This window comes from Cibotium barometz, chromosome 33 (genome assembly GCF_041138505.1).
Source record: "Cibotium barometz isolate CiBa-2024 chromosome 33, ASM4113850v1, whole genome shotgun sequence".
NCBI classification, from domain to species: Eukaryota; Viridiplantae; Streptophyta; class Polypodiopsida; order Cyatheales; family Cibotiaceae; genus Cibotium; species Cibotium barometz.
Window position 1 is genome coordinate 34,989,915 of NC_141078.1, and position 23,618 is coordinate 35,013,532.

General features: G+C 43.5%; 1 protein-coding gene across 2 annotated transcripts in view; it reads left to right on the forward strand.

The window, feature by feature from the left end:
- Window positions 1-23,618, forward strand: part of LOC147619511 (ARM repeat superfamily protein) — a 121,087-nt gene that overhangs the window by 74,135 nt on the left and 23,334 nt on the right. For both annotated transcript variants that reach the window (XM_086773180.1, XM_086773179.1), the window contains exons 9-16: window positions 118-514; window positions 669-816; window positions 12,558-12,730; window positions 12,839-12,938; window positions 14,236-14,310; window positions 22,598-22,732; window positions 23,199-23,291; window positions 23,382-23,564. In XM_086773180.1, coding sequence (XP_086629306.1) covers window positions 118-514; window positions 669-816; window positions 12,558-12,730; window positions 12,839-12,938; window positions 14,236-14,310; window positions 22,598-22,732; window positions 23,199-23,291; window positions 23,382-23,564 — 1,304 coding nt within the window. The remainder of the gene's footprint in view (window positions 1-117; window positions 515-668; window positions 817-12,557; window positions 12,731-12,838; window positions 12,939-14,235; window positions 14,311-22,597; window positions 22,733-23,198; window positions 23,292-23,381; window positions 23,565-23,618) is intronic.

Genomic DNA, 23,618 nt, shown 5'->3' on the forward strand with positions numbered 1-23,618 from the left:
TTGAACGTTTTTGTTGGGGTGTTTCCAATCCAATCCATATTTTCTCTTGTTCCCTTTCTTTCTTTTTGAGAGTAATTTTCACGTTATTCTTACCAGCCCATTGGTTGCTCACTGCAGGATCTGCTTTGCCAGAAAGCCATCCTTTTCGGACTTTCCTTGAGGAATCATGCCTAAAATTGCTAAGAACTCTTGTAGATATGCAAACAGTACATCCTTACACTTTCAGTGACAGCACAATCCTTCCTTCTGCATTGGATCTCTCTTACCGGATGATCACAGAACCTCAAAATTATGGGGATTCCTTTGAGCAGCTTCTGATACAATGTATGATATTCGTTCAGACGGTTATCCAATGTAAAGAGTATACAGTCATAGGCACAGGCCGGGTGGTAGGCCAAACAAGTGCTACCATCCAAGAGGCAAAGGAAACACTGGCAAGAAAGGCTGAAGAGATTTTGAAGTCCCTTCTTAATAACCAACGTGTCCTGCTGCTTTGTAACATTTTAGTTCGAAGGTTGGAAAAAACTCTTATATATTGCTTATATATGCTTTCTGTTTGAATGCTGAACCAGCACATATATTAATTTTATATATGTATATTTATGTCTGTGCGTGTGCATGTGTAGCATAGTATATATATTGCAGGGCCACTTATTTTTTTGTTTCAGGTACTTTATGCTCACTGCTACCGACCTTGAGGAATGGGATCATGGTGCCGAAGCTTTCTATCATGAGCAGGACATGGTTCAATGGAAAGATAAGCTACGGCCATGTGCTGAATCATTATACCTAACTCTTTTTGAGAAATACCGTGAGGTACTTCACATATTTCATGCTAATTTGCAGTTTGTTAACTCATTGCAAAAGAATTTGTAGACTTAATGTACATACACACATGTACATATAAACATATAGTATATGTGTATATACATGTGTATGTATGATGTGCTGTTCGCCTGTTTTGCTGCTCCTGTTTGCTGTCAACCTCCTCCATCTCTTCTTCCTGCTAGTTGTCCATCTCGCTTGTTATTTCCTGCTCGCTGTCTGATCTCCTCCCTTGCAGCTGGCTGTCGGCTGTTCCCACAGGCTAGTTTCTGCTGGCTGTCGACTACACTTGCTGCCCCTGCATCTGCTCATCATCTCTTGTTCCTGCTCGCTATCATCTGCTCTTACTGCTGTGTAGTTACCTTGTGTCCCTTTCTCTGCCTCGTTTTTGCTGAAGCCTATTTCTTCTTGCTCATACTTGCTGCTTCTCTCAAATGGTTTCTCCTACCGAAGTATACAAACACAGAGATCCCGCTGTTGAGTCCAAGAGAAGAAACACAGGAGGAGACTCTCAACGCTCTGAATTTCTCTCCTCTCCTTGCTCCAATCCCAATCTTCAACATTTCTGTGACACCCTTGAAGAAGGTTTTGCTGAGATCAAGAAAGCTTGGGATGAACCTATCCTTGAGTTTTGTTTGTGGGTTCCTGGTAGGTATTACTAGACTCTGTAATGAAACTCTTGTAGAGAGCTGCGATCCTCTTTTTTCGTGGAAAGATGCTTGTAGCTGTTGATGTTGGGCAATGGCTTAAAGCCATGCTTGGAGGATCCTTTGTTGAGGGCTGCTACTTTGCTGCCCGAGGCTTCTATGAGGTTCCGCAGCATAAACAAACTAGTTTGGAAAAGTCACCGCTTTTTTTGGGCAGCGGATGGTGCATCATAGTAGCAATGAAACGCATTTCGCATCCATACTGAAGTACGAAACGTTTCGAAACGTTTCGTTAAATTTGAAACGAGTTTTTTATGCTTATTTTTTTTTAATGTCAAAATTGGGGATTTTTGCCGTTTGAAAACGTACGGCTCAAAATTTGGGCCTTTTTCAGCCTGCAGCATGTCATGAATCATGATGTCAAATATTGATATGATATCGTGATTCGTAAATCAAATTTCAAATTGCAATGTCTTGCTTTTATTTACACATTTTTAAGTCTATAAGATCAAGGTGACATGTTGTTTGTTTGCAGTCTTATAAACTGATATGAAACTTGTTGAGGGTCCCTATTGTTGGGTCTCCCCCCCCCCCCCCCCCCCCCCCAGGTACCCCTCCCGTTTCATACTTTTGGGTCGGGCAATGAAACGTTTCGAAACGCGTTTCAAAAACCTTTTTTATGAAACTCCTAGCTACTATGTGGTGCATGTATACCCATGGTCGCCTATAAAGTATTATCAAAGCTTCATCAAACACAGATGCCCTGTGTGGGTGGAAATTGCTGAGCTTCCTGTTTATATGCGCTTTGCTTTACCTTTTCTGGTAGAATCGCTGGGCAAAGTGGTTTGTCCTCTTAGGTCTTCTGGAAGTGTCAATAGATTTTGCATCCTTTGGGATGTAGATAAACCAACTCCTTCCCAAGTGGCCTTGGATGTTGAGCTGCCTGGACTTCAGACACAAGAAGCTTTCTTCAAGCTTAAATGGGGCAATTTCATTGGCTCCTGCTTCTCTTGCAGAAAGTTTGGGCACATGTCATCGGAATGTCCATTGGTTCTTTTGTAACCATTGGTAGCGGCAATGCCACCTTTAGAGGTTGTTCCTGTTGTATCTGTGCAGCCAACAGAAGGGGAAAAATGTGGTGCTGGTCCCTAATGTCACATCAGATAAGTGAAAAGTGAAAACTGGCATGGCAAGGCCTCTTGTTACAGAAGGGAAAGAAAAGGAAAAACAGGAGCCAAATGCATGGCAAACACCTAAGAAAACTATTCCTCTTAAACGAAGACCTGTAGTGTCTCGTAATTGGACAAAAGCAATCTCCATAGCGGGGAAAACTTCGGGAACAATATCTCGGGAAACGTTACAGGCGTGGGTAGAATGTGGGCTGTAGTTGTCAGGGGTAACCTAACCTTTTGTTTCCACACACTGTCAAATCCTGATGTATCCGTTGGCTCTGGCAATCTTTTACATGATACGGGCAGCCAGGCAGCCATGCAAGTTGAAGGGTAACCTGTTTTGCTTACACTCGTTGTACATATGTATATACCGGTCAAATGCTTTACATATAAAGTGCAAGGCCTTTGTGATGCAAATAAATGGAGGCTTTTTTGGGCCTATGTAAATACTATGCAACCACATAGAGTTTGTTTGCAAGAGCATAATCAGCATGCTTTTGTTGGTAGACATGGCGTTTTCTCTGGTTATCCCATCTTTTATGCTAGAAAGCAAGCCTTTTCTTGTACTCTTCTCATGGTTAGACATGAACTTCAACCTCATTTGGCATACAATGATCCCAATGGTGGCAGATGGATTGTTGTACAATGTATGATGAATGAGCTGTATGAATTTGCGAGTGTTTATGCCTTGCAAACTTCAACGAACAGGGGCTGCACTGTGGCAATCTTTTTGGGATAGAATGGGATTTGGGTGCAAAATGAAAAATGTTAGTTTACTGGTTGTATCAAGAAGGTACAAAGAAATGCATTTTGGGAGGTGAACTTTCAGCAAGTTCACCTCCCAAAATGCATTTCTTTGTACCTTCTTGATACAACCAGTAAACAACATTTTTCATTTTGCACCCAAACCCCCCTGGAAGTTAGGGAAATCTGTCAGACAGGGATGTCCTCTCAACGCTTTGTTTTATGCTATTGCTACATATCCGATGCTCCTATATATAGATAAGCTGTCACACGATGGCATGCTACATGGAATTTCCATAGGGAATGGAAACAATTTTGTGGCTCAAGCATATGTTGACGATTCTTTCTTTTTTCCTCGGAATACAGAGCTTGATGTTAGGGTAATCATGCAAGTTGTGTCGCTTTATGGGTTGGCTTTGGGCTGAAGGTTAACTTTGCAAAATCAAAGCTCTTAACACTAAAAAAATGTGATTGGCATAGGTTACTTTGGCCAGGTCAAATTCTGCCACCTAACCAGATAGTCAGGCATCTTGGATACCCCATTGGATGGGAGGCCAGGTCAAATTCTGCCACCTAACCAGATAGTCAGGCATCTTGGATACCCTATTGGATGGGAGGTCTCCCTTAAAGAAGAGACTCAATGGGTGATGCAGAAGCTACACCACAAAATTGAATATTGGAAGCTATCTACTTGGCCTTTGCATGTATGTGTGTGAATAGTGCAGTCTATAATTATGGCATATGTGCAATTCTATCTCCCTTTGCTGCCGTGGTCTCGCAGACAAATTGACATTTTCATGTCCAAAGCTTTGAAATGCTTGTGGAAAACAAAAGCAGATAGAAAAGCCCTTCATCTGATGAAGAAAGATTTGGTTTGCTCGCCCAGGATGCACGGTGGTCTTAACATTCTTAATATCCATTATTATGTTCTTGCGAGAAAGGCAATGCTTCTACCTGATTTTGTGGCACAATCGGAGCCATGGGCTTGTGTGTTGGGCAGTATGTGTGTCTCCATGCGTATAGAAGCTTACGGACTCTGGGTCACCTGTTATGATGACATAGTTTTTGGACATTTTGATGGCAAAATCATGGGTTCACTCTACGTTACTACTCTCATTCATGACTAGAAAGCTTTGTTACACCAGTTACATTGGTCGGGCTGGCCCCCTAACTAGGGAAATTCTTTAGTTATGGAGAACTTTCAGTGGAGTAGGGTGTTTGAAGTGCCTCTTGCATTATCTCACCCTAGGAAGGCCTATAACCTTTCCGTGCTTGGAATTCACCACATATGGGATGTTATTGATGAGCATGGTATGGTTTTTTCGTTTTCGCGAGCAGTCCGACATTGTCACTTGGGATTGCATCATAGGTTTATTTGGAGGGTTATTATGAGAATGATGCAACAATTATAGCTAGTGTTTGCGCTTCAAGAACATGATAGACTTATTGACTGGCTTTTTGACAGGCTGCTTGTTGGATATACACCTCTTCCTTTTCATCAGCTCTCAGTTTCTAGGGCATACAAGTTCCTTTTGCCCCCCCTTGGATTCATGAGCATGCGAATCATCTTTGAAAGATGTTTAAATCCTTGCTTTGGTGGAGAGCAGCTTTGGAAGGATATGGATGAGCAAACTGCCTTAGAAGCAACAACTGTTTCTATGGAGATGTATTATGGGTGTTTTTCCGGTGGGGATTTTTTTGGCACATAGACACATTGCCTCAGCCTCTTGTAGGCGATGCTCTCACCCATATGAGACAGTGCCTCATCTACTGTGGTATTGTTCCCACTCTCGAGCACTCCTAGACGGATTGTCAGGGGGCCTATGCACACGATTTCCAGGAAGATTTTTTGGGAGATAGTTTTGGCTTTTTGGTTGACTCCTCCTACATTGCCAGCCTATGCAGTTTTCTTGGATTTGACGAGATTTTGGGCTTTCTAGACTATCTACCATGTCTGGAATCAGTTGCTTTTTTCTGTTGTTCATGTCGACCCTTTTCCCTTCTTCCGAAGATCTCTTTACCAGTCTCTCAGAGATTCTTATGATCTTGGAGAGCTTGCTTTTCCGCAGCTAGAGGTGTTTTCCCATTGTTTTTGATTTGAGTCCTGGCTGTCCCGCTCTGAGACAGCTATGATTGTACATTTATTTTATCAATAAAGCATAGTTTCACTGAAAAAAAAGTGTGTGCGCGCGCGCGCGTGTGTGTGTGGTGAGAGAGAGGTGTGTGTGTGTGTCGAGCTCGCTTATTGCTCTGCTGATCTACCCACGAACCCTACCTGCCTGCTTGACGTCAATCTGTTTCTGCTGGACGTCATCCTCTTCCTGCTGGTGCTTCTTCCTACTTGCCTGCTGGTGCTGAACCCCTACCCGCTTGCTGGTGCTGAATCCTACCCGCCTCCTACTGCAGGTTCGCCTGTTCCTCCTGGTCGTCGTCCACTTCTTATGCAGCAGATATATACCTGTATGTCTGCAGTTGCCTGCACCTGCTAGCCGTTTAATGCTTCTGTTGTGCTGCTGGATGGACTCCCCTGCCTCACCTTTGCTGGAAGGTTTCTTAGTCGCCGCTTTTGTTTCTGCCCAGGCCCCAGCCTCAGATCTTGTGTGTTTGTGTGTTCTGTGATCTTTTGTTGCCCTGTCTATTCGTCCCTGCTGTGTGTGTGTGTGTGGGGGGGGGGGAGTGGCGTCTGTACAAGCCATCAGCTATGGACCTGATTCAAACTTTCAAGCGAGGAGATATAAAGAGGAGACAAGTGCTCATTGGAGATTAAGTTGCTTGCCCTTTACACTGACAATCTTTAATTGGAGCCGTTTGTAGACAATCTCAATGAAGGTTTTACTAAAATCAAAAAAGTTTGGGAGACTTTGCGCCTCAACTCTGTGTTAAAGTTCCTGGACATGTAATGCCTAATCCTATGATGAATCTGGCTCACAAGGCTGTAGTCCTTTTTTCCCCTGCGAAAATGCTAGACCCAACAGAAGTCACACAATGGCTTAATCCTGGACATGTAATGCCTAATCCTATGATGAATCTGGCTCACAAGGCTGTAGTCCTTTTTTCCCCTGCGAAAATGCTAGACCCAACAGATGTCACACAATGGCTTAAAGCATTACTTGGGGGCTGTTTTGTAGCCGGTGTGCATAAAGCTGACCGTGGCTTTTTTGAAGTGATATTCACAGATCCGCAATATAAACAAACACTGTTGGAAAAATCGCCTTTGTTCTATGGTAGGTAACTGCCAATCAAGGACTACCAGAGTCTCATAAGGCACAAGTGTCCTGTATGGGTGGAGGTAGTTGACCTCCCGCCTTATGCCAGGCTGTACTACCCTTTTTGGCAGAAGCTTTGGGCAAAGTTGTATGCCTCCCACGCTTGAATGGAAATGCCAATAGGTTTTGCATATTGTGGGATACTGATAAACCCACACTGTCGGATGTTACCTTTGATGTGGAGATGATTGGCATGCCCTCCTAGGATGTCTTTTTAAAACTTAAATGGGGAAGATTTGCTGGCTCTTGCTTCACTTGTGGCAAATTTGGTCATATGCAATAAGAGGGCTCGACTCTGCTAGTGCGACCCACCAGCCACTGCAATGCAATTGAATGAGAACACTCCGGTGGGAACAGTGCAACCACAAAAGGGGAAAAATGTACAAAAGGTTCCAAATGTTAACATGGACAAAGGCAAAACAAAAGTTGCATCCACTAGTTCTCCTATGCCAAAACCTAAGGAGAAAGTAAAGCAAGATACAAATGCGTGGTAGACTCCCAAAAAAACGATAAAGACCGAGACCTGTTGTCTCGCGCAATTGGAGAGAGATTGCTTCAACTAGTGGACGTACACTAATGAAATAGCTAATGATGTTACAGGTGTTGGTCGACTTTGGTCGACGGTTGTGGGGGCTGATCCATTATATGATCAAACCCAAACACTGCTACTTGCAAATGTTGTGCATGGCCCTAGAAATGCGAGCGATTCGGATGCTAATGTTGAGCATGGCTATGCTGGGAGCTAGGGACTTTGGTCGACGGTTGTGGGGGCTGATCCATTATATGATCAAACCCAAACACTGCTACTTGCAAATGTTGTGCATGGCCCTAGAAATGCGAGCGATTCGGATGCTAATGTTGAGCATGGCTATGCTGGGAGCTAGGCAGCCATAGTGGTGGACTTGAGAGCTGTTGCTTCCATTACAAAACATGTAAATATGTATATATCACGTAGATGTTTGACTTGAAAAATGAAGTGCTTTACATGATTAATATTTGTTGACACTTTGGGGTGCTACCAACTTCTTGGAAGCAAGGGCTCGTGCGTTTACTCCCTAAAAACAGTTATGTGATAAACTGACAGATTGGAGACCTATCACGCTTATGCCTGTCATTTTCAAGCTAGTCGCTAAAATGCTAGTCAACAGATTAAAAGATGTCCTTCATGATGTGCTGGACTTTGCTCAATATGGTTTTGTGCCTAGGTGACAAATCATGGAAAACATTGCAAACGCCTACATAGGCATTGAATATGCTAAAGCCACGAATCAGGATGTACTAAATAGATATTGAAAAGGCATTTGACTCAGTTCAATGGCAATTCATAGATCAAGTGATGGACAAAATGGGTTTGGGTCCAAAAATGAGGAATATCATATACTGGCTGTATGAGGAAGGGACAACCCAATGTATTGTTGGAAATGAATTCTTTGCTCCATGGAAGCTTGGATGTCCACTAACTTTATGTGACATCTACTCACCCATTGCTCTTGTACATAGACAATTTGATTGTGGAAGGGAGGCTACATGGTATTGACATTACAAGAGCCAGTCAATTTGTTAGTCAAGTGTATGCAGAAGATTCCTTCTTCTTTCCTAGGAACACACAACATGATGTCAATGCAATCATGGATGCACTGAAGTTATATGGATTAGCTGCCGGATTGAAGCTTAATTTTACTAAGCAAAGTTGTCTCTTAAAGAATGTGATTGGCATTCCATTCTTTGGCCACGTTTCATATTGCCTGGAGACCAGATAGTACGGCATCTTGGATATCCTATCGGATGGAAAGTCTCTCAAGGAAGAAAGGCAATGGGTTATGGATAAGTTGAATCACAAGATTGAGTATTAGAAATTGTTGACATGGCCATTCCATGTACGATTGTGTATTGTCCAATTCATGGCCTATGTTCAGTTCCACTTACCTCTTGTGCCTTGGTCAAATAAGGATATTGGTAGTTTCATGTCCAAAAAATAGATAGAAAGGCCGTCAGATTGCTCAAAAAAGAACTTGTATGCACTCCCAAAATGCATGGAGGCCTGAATATACTCAATATTCGCTACCATGTCATCGCAAGAAAGGCAACTCTACTTCTTGAATTCTTCACGAAAAGCAACCTTGGACTTCGAATCTGGCACATTTGATTGTGACAATGAAAACAAAAGCTTTTGGGATTGGATAGTTTTTCACCAAGACGATATATTTGGAAGATTTGAAGACCGGATTGTGAGCTGCCCTTATTCCACCAAGCTTATACACGATTGGCTAATGCTTCTTTGTCATCTTTCTTGGTCGGGCGAACCTCCAGATAGAGGCAACTCTTTGCGAAGAGAAAGTATTCATTAGAGTAGGGCTTTTTAGCATTCATTGGCTGCACTACAACCCAAAAAAGCATACTTCCTCTCCAACTTTGGTGTATGCCTAGTTGATGATGATCAAGGCAATGTATTCTTCTTTCCATTGGTTGTTAGAAATACAATTTGGGTATGCATCACAGGCATGTATGGCATGAAGTCATCTCTATATTGTAGGATTTTCAGTCGGTTCCTCCACCCGAGGATGTGGAAAGATTCAGAGATTGGAAATTTGATAGGCAACTTCCAAGTTACTCTCCTTTCTCTTTCCATCACCTCACGGCAGCTAGAGCTTATAAAAATTTGCACCCTCCATTTTGGATACAAACACATGCAAATTAGTTGTGGCATGTAAACAAACCTCTTCATTGGTGGAAGGCCATTTTGGAAGAGAAAATTGCCTCTCAAACAACAACTTTTCTTGTGGAGATGCATTGTGGGTGCATTCCCAGTTGGCACCTTCTTAGCGAAGAGAAACATTGCTGCCTCTTGCAAAATGTGTTCTCATCTACAAGAGACAATTATTCATTTATTATGGGGATGCCCCTCTTCTCGTGCTCTCTTGGACAGACTGTCAGGGAACTTGAGAGTGCGATTTCCCAACAACAACTTCAGGAAATTCTTCTGGATGTTCGGCCACCTTTCTTTGCCTTTACCAAATTACACGGTTTTCCTTTCCTGGACTAGATACTTGTCTTTGTGGATGATCTACCATGCATGAAATCAGCTGATTTTTTGCCATGAAGAGATTATATGGTTCCCTTTTGGGAGGTCTCTTTACATTTCACTTTGAAATTCTATTGACCTCGAAGATCTTTCCTCTCAACAGCCGGAAGTGTTTTTTCCACTGTTTCTGATATTTGAGTAGTAGTTGTCCCAAGATGGGACAACTATGAATGTACCATACAATCCTTAATGAAATAGTGGTTTCACAAAAAAACAAAGTGTATGTGTATATGTATGAATGCAATGCACACATGTATGTACACATTTATGTAATGCATGTATGTATTTGTGCATACATGCTGCATGTATGCATGCCATTTAATGTGTGTGCGTAGACATACATACATATGTACATGCGTGCATGCATACAAACATTATACATATCACATAAATACATATACAACATACCTGCATGCATACCTACATGTGTACATACCTAATTTCATACCTAACACACACACACACACACACACACACACACACACACACACACACACACAAATTTATGCATAACACACTTTTTTTTTTTTTTGTTGGTGAAACGACTATTTTATCTCATATTCAAGAACCCTCAAAATGAGAGGCTCTCATTAAAGTTCATCTAAAAACAGTGGAAAAACACTTCATAGTTTTGTTGATCAATATGCTGCAACTCAAAACTGTCATGCAATGATTGACGTAATGATCTACGGAAGTATATATACTTGTCGATCCAAGGTTATGCAAACACTTCATAATTATGATCTAGCCATATTGTCCATATAGCCCAATATCTCGCCCGGCTGAAATAGAGCATATTCTTGCAATCCGGAAGGATATCTTTCAAACATCCAAAACATTTTCCAAATGTCACCCTTGGGAATCTTATTCGCATATCCGAAGATGGACCATTCAAAAAATCCCTTGTGTTAGTGCAAGCCCATAGAAAATGATACGTACTCTCCATTTGATGTTCCACAAACAATTTGGAGTTGCAATTTTTCGCGTCGCCAAATACTCTTTTACCAGGAGCATCCCCCTGAGGCATCTTCATAGAAAAACCTTGTGTTAGCTGAGCAACAACAAGTCTCCATATAGGGTGGTAATGGGCTCCCAATTGCCACTGTCGTCGTGCTTGTGGAAACGACAATGGTCTGCCTTTTCAATCGATATGACATCTCCCACTCTGCAAATTCCTTTTTGTGCTAAAAAATAAGCTTTTCTTGGCTCACCGTAGCCAATAGGCGTATCAAATGCTTTGCTCCAATGCACATTTTGAGCTACCAGTGTGTTTCCAGGAGGCATTGGCCTATGTGCCCAATGCAAATGTATAAGCACAGACTTCTAGCCTTGCAGCAATCTGGAAGAGTAGGGGTAGCCTAGGATTTTTCCTTGTACCTGGCCTACCAAGATATCCCAGTAGGAAAAATTCCAATGCTCAAAAGAATCATCCTTGTCACACGCACACATTGCAGCCAGCATTTGTGCCCATGGTTGTCCTTGTTCCACAAAAGTTATTATCATGGTACTTTTTCGAGCCAGTACATGGTAATGCACATTCAAGATATTCAGCCCACCATGCATTTTAGGGCTGCAAACATGCTCCATTTTCAATAGCCTTAAAGCCTTTTTATTAGTGCTAGTTTTCCATAACAGTTCCATTGCTGATGACATGAATGTGTCGATCAATTTTTTGTCCCAAATCAACAATGGCAAGAAGAACTATATGTAAGCCATTATGATGGATTGTACTTTTCAAAGCCCGACATGCAAAGGCCATGTAGACAAGTGCCAGTAATCAACCTTTTATTTGACTTTTGTGAGCACCCATGCAACTGCTTCTTTGAAATATATGTTCCAACCCAAAGGGTATCCCAAATGCCTAGTGATTTGGCCTAGGGGTAGTATATCTCCTGGACAGAGTATACTATGCTAGTTCGCCTGTTTTAGTGGTAGCAACTTGGACTTTCTAAAGTTGAATTTCAGCCTTGTTGCTGTCCCAAACGATTGCAAAACATCCATAATCACTGTCAAATCCCTTCAAGTATTTTGCTAGGAAGAGAAAAGAGTCAGCAGCGTATGCTTGTGCAGCTTTGGAACCATTGATGACCCATTTGGCTACAACAGTCCATGTAATTCTCCTTATCCAGTAAGATCCATATACATCAGCATGCCCACAAATCTCACATGAAGGTGTCTTGACAATCTGTCTAGAAGAGCACGAGAATGGGGGCAAGACCATAGAAGATGACAGACTGTCTCACGTGGATGTGAACACAAGATGCAGGAGCAATATGTCTTTCGGCCAGAAAACTACCAATCGGTAAAGCACCAACGAGGCATCTCCAAAAGAAGACTTTTTGTTTGAGGGGCAATTTTCTCTTCCAGATCTTTGAGAGAGACACCCTCCACCAGCCAAGGCTTGTTAATGGGCCATAGTGAGTTTCCATGAGCCTGTATCCAAGGTGGAGGAAGAAGCAATTTGTTGTAGTTAGATTATGAAAGGGCACCCCACCGCAACCTGAATGTTGACCCACCAATATCCAATCTTTCAGGCTATGACTCAATTCTAGAGGAGGTACAGGCTGAAAATCATGCAGTAAAGAAGCTATGGTTCACCATATCAGTCTGTGATGCGCATGCACACACACACACACACACACACACACACACACACACACGTGTCTTTTTTTCTTGAATGTGCCTCCAAATTGCTATAAGCCGAGAAACATTCAAAACAGATTGTCTGAGGCTAGTAGAGGATAGGCCCAGAGAGTACACCTTTAATTGACATGTTTGCACTAATGTTTCATTTAATGTATGTTTACGGGCGTGTGTGCAGATATTGGCTCCACTTGTTGTTCAAATCTTAACACAGGCATGTGATGATTGCCCTCCAGCAGCTCCAGATGTTGAGGTTGAAATTACACAGAAATTGCTACTAAAAGAAGCTGCTTACAATGCGGCAGGGGTTGCAAACTATGATCTCTATCATTCCATCGATTTTGAATCTTGGTATATGAGCTGCTATTATGCACACATGGCATATGTGAATCTGAATGTAAGTGGAATTTATGAAGTTTTTTCTGCCCCATTCAACATCCGCTGATTTGTTTGACTTAGGTATAAGGGTACTCTTGCGCAAGAGCTCGGTAACAGACACTCAAATGGTCGTATTCTTCGACGGCGGGTAGCATGGCTTTTGGGCCAGTGGGTGAGTAAGGTATTCATCCTGCAAAAATGCTTTGCCTTTTGTATGCCCAGGGAAAAAATCAGTTATGGAGGTGATTTGCATGTGAAATTTTAGTTTGTCTTTCAGACAAAGATAACCCCTCGTGGTGTCTGTGGCTCTAGGAGAACCACCCCCTATCTTGCTACACCAGGACAGTGGCAATTGAGAGACCCTACCATTCGTCTGGAGGCCCTAGGCATCTCTTTTTTATAGTACTTGGGCTGGCTAGGCTGCAACATTCTGCTTCAGGAGATGGATGACACATCCGCTGCTATTACCCATAAGCGGACCCAAGGCCTCTCTCCCTGTTTCTCACTAAATTTTGGCTTTGGCTTTGTCTTTGGGAGAGCTTCTGCTTTCAGATGATTATTCTCTTCCTTTGGCTGTTAACTCACAGGAACCTAGCTGTGGGTGGTTGGCCACTGCAGCTTGCCCAACGGAACATGTTTGGTGGACGATTCTTCACCAGTTCACTTCCGAGCTCAGCACACTCCTAACCATCACCTGGGGTTGAATTGCCTGGTCCACGAAGGTGGGGTCGGCTCCACTCTAAGAGGATGGGCCTAGCTCTTCAGCTCACTCATTTTCGGAGTCTGACCATTCAAGCCTCTTCAGTCTGGATGCCTCCTTGGACCCCAGGGTCCCGTGTGTACCATAGATCGGAGCTCATCAGCACCATTGCTGCGTGGCATGTCTGGCGGGCCAGGTGCAGTGAGATTATTGATGGTTCCATTGCCCTGCCTGTGGAGACCATCTGCTCCACCTGGACGGACCTCATTCAGACCTTTCTCGCAGATGATGGGAGCGCCTATATGGCGAGTCTGACCAGATGCAGAAGCGCCAAGCCACTTTCTTGCAGATCAGGCCCATTTCTCACTCGAGGGGACTTTGGACTCGTTCGGCAGTATAGGCCCCTGCCCTTTGATGGAGCCCCCCCTCTGAGAGTGGTCAGCTAGAGAAGGAGCCCCCCCCCCCCCCCCCCCCCCCCCCTTTCCTTTGCTCTATTGTTTCTTGACCTTGCATGACGGTTTTCTAATTATGTACCTCCTTTGAGGGTCATAGTTTGCGATGAGCATATGCTTTTTTTGACTAATAGGACCTTTTTCTCTTGGAAAAAAACAATTGGTGTGCAAAACATGGAATATGTAATCTTGCTGCAGGCTTGAATATCTGGTAAAAGCTAGGCTGTTCATAGATCTTATTTGCTTTTTGAATGGGCTTATTTACCTTAGAAGCTATAAGTCATGAAGTGTGATGCTTGATTTTTGCTGATTGTGCTTGGAAACAGATAGCAGGGGATATCAGGCAGCCAGTTTATACAGCTCTACTTGATCTTCTTGGAGATGGTGATTTGGCTGTACAAGTAAGCCAATATTTTGAATCAATTTGTTTCAGATCATATTTATCTAGTTGTGTACTTTTTGTTACTTTATTGTGTGTCCATGCATACGTTGTGTGCCGGTTGTACTTTGTGACGTACCATGCACACATGTACATGTGCTGGTTGCACTTTGTGATGCACTACCATCATCTCCTGTTTTCTTTCGTTAGATGTTCACAAAATTCTATTCTCCTTTCTCCTGCCGTGTGTGTGTGTCAAACCATAATACTAAATTTATATTAACATAGTCTTTTGAGGAGGGTAGTTCAAATATATGGGTGGCTCTACAAGTGAGAAAAATTAATACCTGGACACTCCCAACTTTTCTCTCCAAGGGTTGCTTGCCTAGAGTAGCAGAGTTGGAGGATACTAGCCCTGCCAAAGCTTCTGTCAAGGCCCACCCTCAAGGGACTTGTGTTGAGACTTGGGCATTCTGTGGACTGATAATAAATGGAACTACTACCATCACTCACACAAAGCTCAGAAGAGGGCCCAAACAGATCATAAACATACTCAGTGGATGCATGTATGGATTACAACCTAGACTACAGAGCATAAACTCCTCTACAGTATAGTTTGTGCGCACTAAGCTGGGAGTAAACTGGAAATTTGGTGACAAAGAAAAAATAATATGATTGCATTCTTGTAACAAGACGTGATTATGGGCAATATTGGAAATAAACACTATAAGTTTTAGGTTCTGTCCTAGACAAACCATGACCTGAGTTTCTCGGCGAAAGGCCGATGACAGCAATCAGCCATGAGCGAAGGAATCACTCCACACTTTAGCCACACTCTTCACTTTAGCCACAAGCATTTTGTTTGTAAGCTAGTGTACATGTGCAAATTATTTGTGAATAATCAGTGTCTCTGTAATAATCGGGTTTCAATACCAAAACTGTTTCTCATACATTTATTCTCGTAAAGGATTTGAATCGTCTAGTCCAGATTTACCTATATTGCTTTTTTACCTAACTAGTCCTGTGAATCAGCGTGCAATTGGCAGTATTGTGAACTAGTGTACAAATCTTTTGGTAGTCTGTAAACTCCCAAACCTAGCACAGTCAATTTTGTGTGTGGTAGTGAAGTTTTGCTACCCTGCAATCTCTAACATGGGACTGACCACGTGGATGGTAGCCACAAGCTACCAGGCTATCCTGGACCTGATTGATGTCCTCTTAACCCAAAGTAAATTTTGACTATTGAGGTGGTGGAAAATCCTGGAGCTTGAGACAGTAGTCTCTGATCAGAGTTGACACCATGTCCCAAGCAGTGGATGAGTCTCGATAGACTCGTTTGATGATCCTGCCGGGGTGCGATGTTAAATTGCTAGGAAAGTAAAAAGCCGAACTGCAAGGAAGGTAAAAGCCAACCTCTAGGTGACACAATGCAAACAATTGGAAAATTGAAAGCTAAGGATAAAAGGAGCAAGTCAGAAGCCGACAAATAGGAGTAAGTCAATTGAAGATGTTGCAAAAGTAGTGATTAAGAGAGGAAGAGGTATAAATGAGAAGGATCTGATCAAAAGGCTAGCAGAATCGCAGAACGCTAAGAAAGAAAGTCAGTCAGAAAGGAAGGGAAAAGAATTGGGATGAAAAACTCGTTGAAAGAAGAAGGAAGCAGGAAAACAAGAAGAGAAAGTGAAGTAGAATCTAACCGTGAAGGGAAACAGATGGGATAAGAAATAGGAAAGAAAAGACAAAGAAGATGATAGAGAATTCAAGAAAGAAGGTAACATGAAGGAATAATGATAGAGGAAGAAGATATGGATTCATGACTTCAGTGGATGCACCTTGCAGAGGGTGAGGGTGATCGGATTTTAGGCACACGAGTGGCACATTGCCCCCCTTTGGCCAAGGTGGCCAGGGAGAGATGTTGGCATTTATGGATTTGGGAGAGCCGGTTCCACGCGCGCTTCCAGTGGGACCCGGGGGAGTGGACTTGACGTGATCTTGCAGACAGGGAGGAGATGCTGGGTACCCCGTTCTTCGTGAATCGCATACACTGCATAGCTAGGCTGAAGGATCCAGATGCCCGAGGTTGAGGGCACCCCAGTAGCAACAAAATACTGGCAGTCACACAAGGCCTCTCACAACGTTTTCTCTCAGATTTTTGGGAGAGGCTGTGGGATAGTTTTCGGCTTGGAAAGATCACCCTCTTTTTGTGGCTGCTGGCACACATGAGTTTGGTGGTGGGCACGTGGTTGGCCATTGGCGGTATACCAGCAGCTTGTTCGGGGTGCGGCCACCCTCGGGAGTCTTAGCGACATTGCTTGAAGGCTCAGCAAGTTTGGCAGCAGATTCTCTGCATTTTCATGATGAACAGGACCTCTACCCGTATCATTTCACAGGGTGTTGTTGCTTGGGCCACAGAGGCTGAGATTGTCATGGCTTATGAGGAGGAATGTGGGGGGCTAGCCCTTTAGGTGTCTCATGTTCGCATTTCGGTAGTATGAGTCCCAGACCCATCTAATAATCATTGGACTCTAGGCTCGTGCCGGAGATGGGAGATTTGTAGCAGCATTGCAGCTTGGCACATCTGGAGAGCTCGATGCAACGAAGTCATCGAAGGCACCCACACGTCGCTTGCGGAGTCCATCAGGAGCATTTGGCTCGACATCATTCATACCCTCTGTGGCCATTGGGGGAAGTTGCAGGGTGGCTCTGACTGTATGTGGGCCCTTTTCTCATAGATAGAGGTGGTGAGCCCACTTGCACTACAAACCACGTGTGTGTTAATTCCCTCCCCCATCCCCTGTCTCAGATAGCCTTCTCCTCATAGAGCAACAAGGTGGCGAAGTGCATCTTTCTCCCCGTCATGTTCTTTGATCCTCGCCCCGTACATGGAGTTGAGTTTGTATCTAGCCCTTCGTGTTTGTATTTAGCACTTCCGAGGCTGGTTTTTGTTAACTAATAGAAGGATCTTTTTTCAGGAGAAAAAAAAGATATGGGATATGGATTCATTAGAAGAAAGTCGTGGAGAAGAAGCACTAGATGAACGGGCCGATAGACAAGGGAATTTAGGAAATCATCATGTTGAAGAAATGGAGGAAGAACGCCAAATTGATACTGGTAAATCTAGTCATGCAGACATACTAGAAAGAGAAGACATTAGTAATCGAGGGTTTGATGTATTTACCAAACAGAGCTGACGATCATGAACATGCTAAGAACTGATTGCTCAAGTAAAAAGTCATCTTGTTGTGATCTCAAGGCCCGCTTGTTGACATACCTTACTGCATGGGAGAAAAGAAGGTGGATCTTTGAGTCCATGTACAAGCGTTTGTGAGACGCGTTAGTCTCAAGCATATGAACCAGGAGGATTCAATAGACTATTTCCCCAATCGCTGAAGGGCAAAGCTAAGAAGTGGAACAATAGACTAATTTTCCCAATGGCTGAAGGCTAAAAAGTGGTACTATGAGTTCATCCTCCAGAAGATTCTGAGTTATTAACAAATGAAGTTAGTCATGAAAAGGTTTTGAGTCGTGAGGAGTGATGAGGATGCGCTCTACCAACTCGGAGACATTAAACAAGGGAAAAGTATAGTCATAGAGTTTGTTGAAAGGATTAAGAATTATGCGGGAGAATGACAACTATACCTATGGAGGAATCTCAAAGATCTTGGTTCATGAATGGGCTTAGGAATCTAAGCGTAAAGGAATATGAAGGCTTGGCCAAAACAAAAATGTTAGAGGAACTAGTAGAGAGGACACTTGAAATATAAAATGCTACAAAGAGAGGAATGAAAGCCAAGAAGGATGACGTCGATGGTGTGAAGAGAGTTCTGAAAGTGAGCAAGGTATGGAAGATAGAGGTACAAAAAAAAGTGAAAAAGAAGCTAGGAAGAAAATCTAGTGTGAAACAAAAACGAAAGTTGTCCAAAGAAGAAGCAAAAGCAAAGAGAAAAAAAAGTCTGGAAAACATATTGGAAGATATCACTCAGCAGCTGGTGGAATCAAGCCAAAGAAAAGAGCTTCCAAGCAAGGATGACAGATGCTCCCAATGTGGTATCACAGCTCATACCACAACCCATTGCTAGGAAAGATATTGCATTATTTGCTTCGAATTAGGGCATTTCACACAAGAATATTGGTTTAGACCAAGACCACCCGCCATCAACGTGATAGCCTGACTAGAGTTATACGAAGGATGGGCAAAGAACTTCAACTGGCCCACTAATTATCTCAACAATGCAAGGTACGAAAATAGGAACCAGCCTTTCCGATGTTTTGCGGCGGAGTTAGACCATGTAACTGGGAGAGCCAACTCGGAGCTAGTTAAGAGACACATAATAGGATTTGGCCAAAAGGAGAAGATTCATTAGAAAGATACCAGGCAATCATTAGATCTTGAAGGGGATCAACCAAGAAGAGAAAAGGAAAGGTGTGTGCAAAAACTCATTAAGGGAAGTTGAGATTGGGAGATGTGGAAGGAAGGTCCCAGCCAAGGCTAGTCAACTTTGTCAGTCGCTCTGAGAATCAATGTAGAGACGAGTTGTGAGTCGAAAGTTCTAGAATTGTAGAGACAAGATTGCAGAAAATCATCGTAGGAAACAACCAGTGGAAAGCTAGGAATTGGAAACCTGAAGATACGAGAGTCCAAGAAAAAAAAGGGTAGAGACCCAAGAAGAAAGGAAGAAAGAAAAGAAGATGGCGAAGACCATGAAGAATTGAAATGAAGCACTGAGAGAGGGAATTCAAAGAGAATCAAGACCCCTCGAGGGAGAAACAAAATGAAAGAAGAGAAAGAGATTGAGAAGTCTACAATGGAAAACTGAGAGTGTACAAGGGTGCAAGCCAAGGAAAAAGGAACATCAAGGAAAGCATCGAAAGGAAACAAAGATTGACAAGCCAGTTCATTGATATGAGTACCCGAGAGCGAGAACGACCAAAGCAACATCAGCACGGGCTTAGTCAGTGTGACCTAGGAGAAAGCAATTTTAATGGAATGAGAGATGCCAATGAAAAATATTAAGACCAAGAAAAACACCCCCTCTGGCGCATAGAACAATCCAACAAACTAGGTGCGCTGTAAGTGTGTGAAAACACGCTTAACAACGTGCCAATGCTTTGTCCCGGGCTATGCATAGATTTGCTTAACTGGGACCATAGTTGTTGGCATACGGTCGTACGATATGGTACGGTACAATACCGTATGGGGATTTACCTACCATATGAAATTTTGGAATGCGATACGGTAAAGTACGGTTTAAAAAAAACACTTATGAATTTATAGATTATCAATTTGAAAGGATAGAGAGCTCAGAGGTTCTTACAAGCCAAAATTCCATTAAAAACAAGTTACAATCAAAAGTACAAAGCATAGTACTAAGGGTGGCTAAACCGTAAGATTGGTGCAATGCACACTAGGCGCAGGCACAAAAAAAGTGAGTACAAAAAAATGGATGACAGGGCAGAGGCTAGAATCTAAATCCTAGGACCTAGATGGAGAAGGCATCAGTATCGGAGCTCTCATTGAGATCATTTGTAGGAGAAGAGGGCACCTCCGAGCCCTTGCCAAAGTCGCCATCGCTAAGGAGGTTGCCTTACAAGTGCCAAGGCCCAAGAGAAGAGAGCTTGAGAGCAATGAGAGATTGAGCTTGATTGGCTAGAGCTATGAGAGTGTGAAACTTGTGATGGAAAGAAGGTTGGAGGAGAGCTTTTTAAAGGGAGGCCAAAGAGTCCAAGGCACCCACCCAAGGCCAAAGGACAAGGCGCAACTGTTGGTGGACGGTTTGTGAAGACAGAGAGTGGGAGGTAGTTGAGGAGAAGCCTTTGCTTCTTGTTGCCCTAAGGAAGGACCTCACCTCAACCCTCCAAATACGGAGCAATGATCACAAGGATAGAGAGAACAGATCCTTTGCATCCACACCAAAAGTCAACATCCACATATCCTTGGTTGCTAAGCCTAAAACGACACCAAAAGCAAGCAAACCCCATAACAGTAAAAAACAGGCAAAAACGGCCTTAAATATATATATATATATATATATATATATATATATATATAAAGGGTCAAGACAGAAAACAATCAAAAATATGGGAAAAGGGGGGGAGGGGGGGGGGGTGGGGTGTTTCACGATATCGTACCGTTTGACAGTGTCGTACGGCGTACGACAACAACTATGACTGGGACACACCAAACTGAATATCTGTCCTGGAATTTTGTAGGTCAAGAGCTCCCCGTACCTGATGCGCCGTGCACACCTGTGCCCTTCGCTGTCCACCCATCTCCTCTCCTGCTGCCCTCTCTGCCACTTTGTTGCCCCCGCCTCTGCTGCCCACGCTTCTGTGCTGCCCATGTTTCCCTGCTGCCCGGGCTTCTCTCTTGCCTGCGCTGCCCCCCCTCTGCTGCCTGCATTGCTCTTTCCACTGCTGCCCGTGCGTTGTCCCTAGGGTTAGGCACATAGCACAATTTTGGCCTGTGGGGATGTGGGTGAGCACTCCGAGATTCCCCGCTCGGTGGGCTATGGATGCCCCCTAGGTCCCTTACTGTACCACATAGTAGCGGATGGGTATGAGCAGGTTCATTCGGGCTACCCTAGGAGTCTCGGACCTCAGATTGCCTCTACGCACAGAGGAAGAGTTATTGGATTCAAGTTAGTAGATGATACCGTGATGTTTTTGGAGGCCTGCCGCCTCACATGCATGTCTATGTGCCTTCCGGACAGCCTTGGAGATGTTTCGTTTGGCACTAGGAGCCAGCATTTATCGGCACAACTCAGTGGGATTCTGGATCAGTGATTCTCCGCAGGTAGATTGGGGTTTAGATGTTGGGTTCACTTGGATTGGGAGAGTATGCACTGCCAGATACCTTGGATGACAGGTTGGCATTGACATCTCCCCAGCACAACAATTTGTGCTTGTGCTCATGAGCATTAAAAGAAAACGTCAGCATTGGAGCAACAGGAAGCTTCCAAGTGCTAGTGGTCAACCAAGTGCTATTGGCCACTGCTTGGTTTATCAGTTCTTGTTGGGTTCTTCATAGCAGATGCATTGGCGAGTTACGTCGCCTCATTTGCAATTTTCTTTTGTCTGGATTAGATGGCATAGTACACACAAGGCTTGGGAAATCATTATCCTACCCAAGCACAAGGGGATATTGAACATCATAGACCTAGAGGTGCAGTGTACGGCGTTGCTTTGTAAGATGATTGTGAGGGGATTTCTTCTTGGCAGTGAGCCATGGAAGGACTTTCTCGTGCAGTAGGTTACAAGGTGTACTCCGGTTAGGGGAGGTGACTGGATATACAGCCTATGCTTTATCTTTTCGGAGGTAGAGCATCCCCCCCCCCCCCCCCCCCCCCCCCCCCAAATCCTCCTCTTTGGTTAGATCCCTTCTTCAGCCTTGGGATTGCATGAGGAGGTTCTTGGTTCACATACCTCCGCGGTCAGCTGAGGAGGCTAATAGACAGCCCATTATGTGGAATGACTTGACTTGGATGAGTATCGTAGACCTCTTGGGGCAGCTATGCATATTCAGTGGGCTAGGTAGGAGACTCTCTTCCCCATAGTGCTGTATTGGAAGAGGCTTAAAAGCCTCAGGGAGGATCAGAGAGGGGTGCTTACGTAGCAATCTGAGGGGCACTAGTCACAGGATTGTGCAGATTGATGGTGCCATACCCAACCACTAAATCACAGGGACCTTCTTGGAAGGGCTTCGTCACTCGTGATTTGGAGTTTTCTCAGGGACAGGTGTACCTCTACAGGTTATGAGTCTTTTTCTTTGTACATGATGGATGGTATGTGATGTGCAAGTGCCTGGTGGTGCATCCTGTGAGAGTTGTTGGCAGAGCAGGGAAGCATTTTTATATTGATCCCGCCCTAGGGATGATCACAGGTGCTTGGAGCCTTTGGTTGTTTGGGAGATGCCCTATCAGGTACTTGCATGAAGAGGTCAAGAGTCTACATGCTTGAATGTTAGTTCTCTACTTCATATGACAATAGGTTTGTGAAAGCTTATGGTACCAAACAAATCAGTATCACAGATTTTTTTTCGTTGATTTATAGAATGATTTTATATTATTTTTTTTTGGAGAAAAGAACTCTTTTGTAAATATGGGAAAGTTGATTGGAGTGATTACATTGGATTGTATGGTTTTTTCTATGGTCTTATGTATTACGTGTGCTATCAAAGCTGTAAGCTGGCCTGGCTTTCCACTGGATTACTGTACCAGGCTGGGACACACGCTTTTGGGTCTGGAACATTCTTACAGTTCAGCATGTGTCAAACTATGCCTAAATTAACCACTTCTAATGTTGTTTTGCAGCTAGCAGCATGTCGCTCTTTGCATCATCTTATAGATGATGTGCATTTCTATGAGAAGGATTTTGTAGCTTTTGTGCCCGTGTGCTTGGAACGTCTGTTTCAGTTCATGAATCGTGCACAGGAGTTTGACTCCAAGGTACCTTCTTTCTTTCAATCGGTGTTCAACTCATTGTTTGTGAATGCCTGTTCAAGATTTTTGATGGATCTACCAAGGAGTGAAATTAAGTGCACGCTTTTTTGCCAAATCACGTGGTAATATTGCAATCTAGCAACCATGTCTCTGGTGGAAGAAGGCAAGCTGGGAAGCTAGCAGTCTAATCGTGGGTTCTTGGAAAGTGAACCAATGTATTCCTGGACATTACTATTCCACCTAATGCCATGATACAATGTAAAGTGCATGGCTGCAGTGAAGCTTCTAGCATATGGAGCTCTTGGTCCTTTGTTTTTGATTTGTTTTTTTAAAATTGGGGGTCTTCACTTGCAGTTAGTATCTGGAACAGATCTACAAGGTCATCTGTTATTTTGGAGCTTTGTTTGTTTTTTGTACTTTCTTTGTAAGCAAAAGATGGAATTTCATCATCCCCTTTTTATATGGTTTTCAGCTGCAGGTTTTCAACCTTGTTTCTTTGGTTATCGATCGTATTGGAGAGAGCATTCTTCCATGCACAAAGAGTTTGATATCTTTCCTCCCTCAGGCAATCTTTGAGCCTTCTGAGTCTGACTTCACAAGCACTCCCTCTCAGAGTTTCATATCAGAATAACCTCTTTACTGATGATTGATACAGGTTTGGCGGGACTCGGAAGGCCAGAGTCTTTTGCGTATACAGGTTATGGTGGCCTTACAACGTCTGATTTGTGCTCTAGGGCCACAATCACCGGTCTTCTACGAGTTCCTCTTCCCAATTCTCGATTACAGTACAAATATAAATCAACCTGATGAGCTCAATATGCTTGAAGATGGCTTGCAGGTACTGAATCAGGCCAAAGATTGCACTGCTAATCTAGTAAAACAAAGGTAGAGA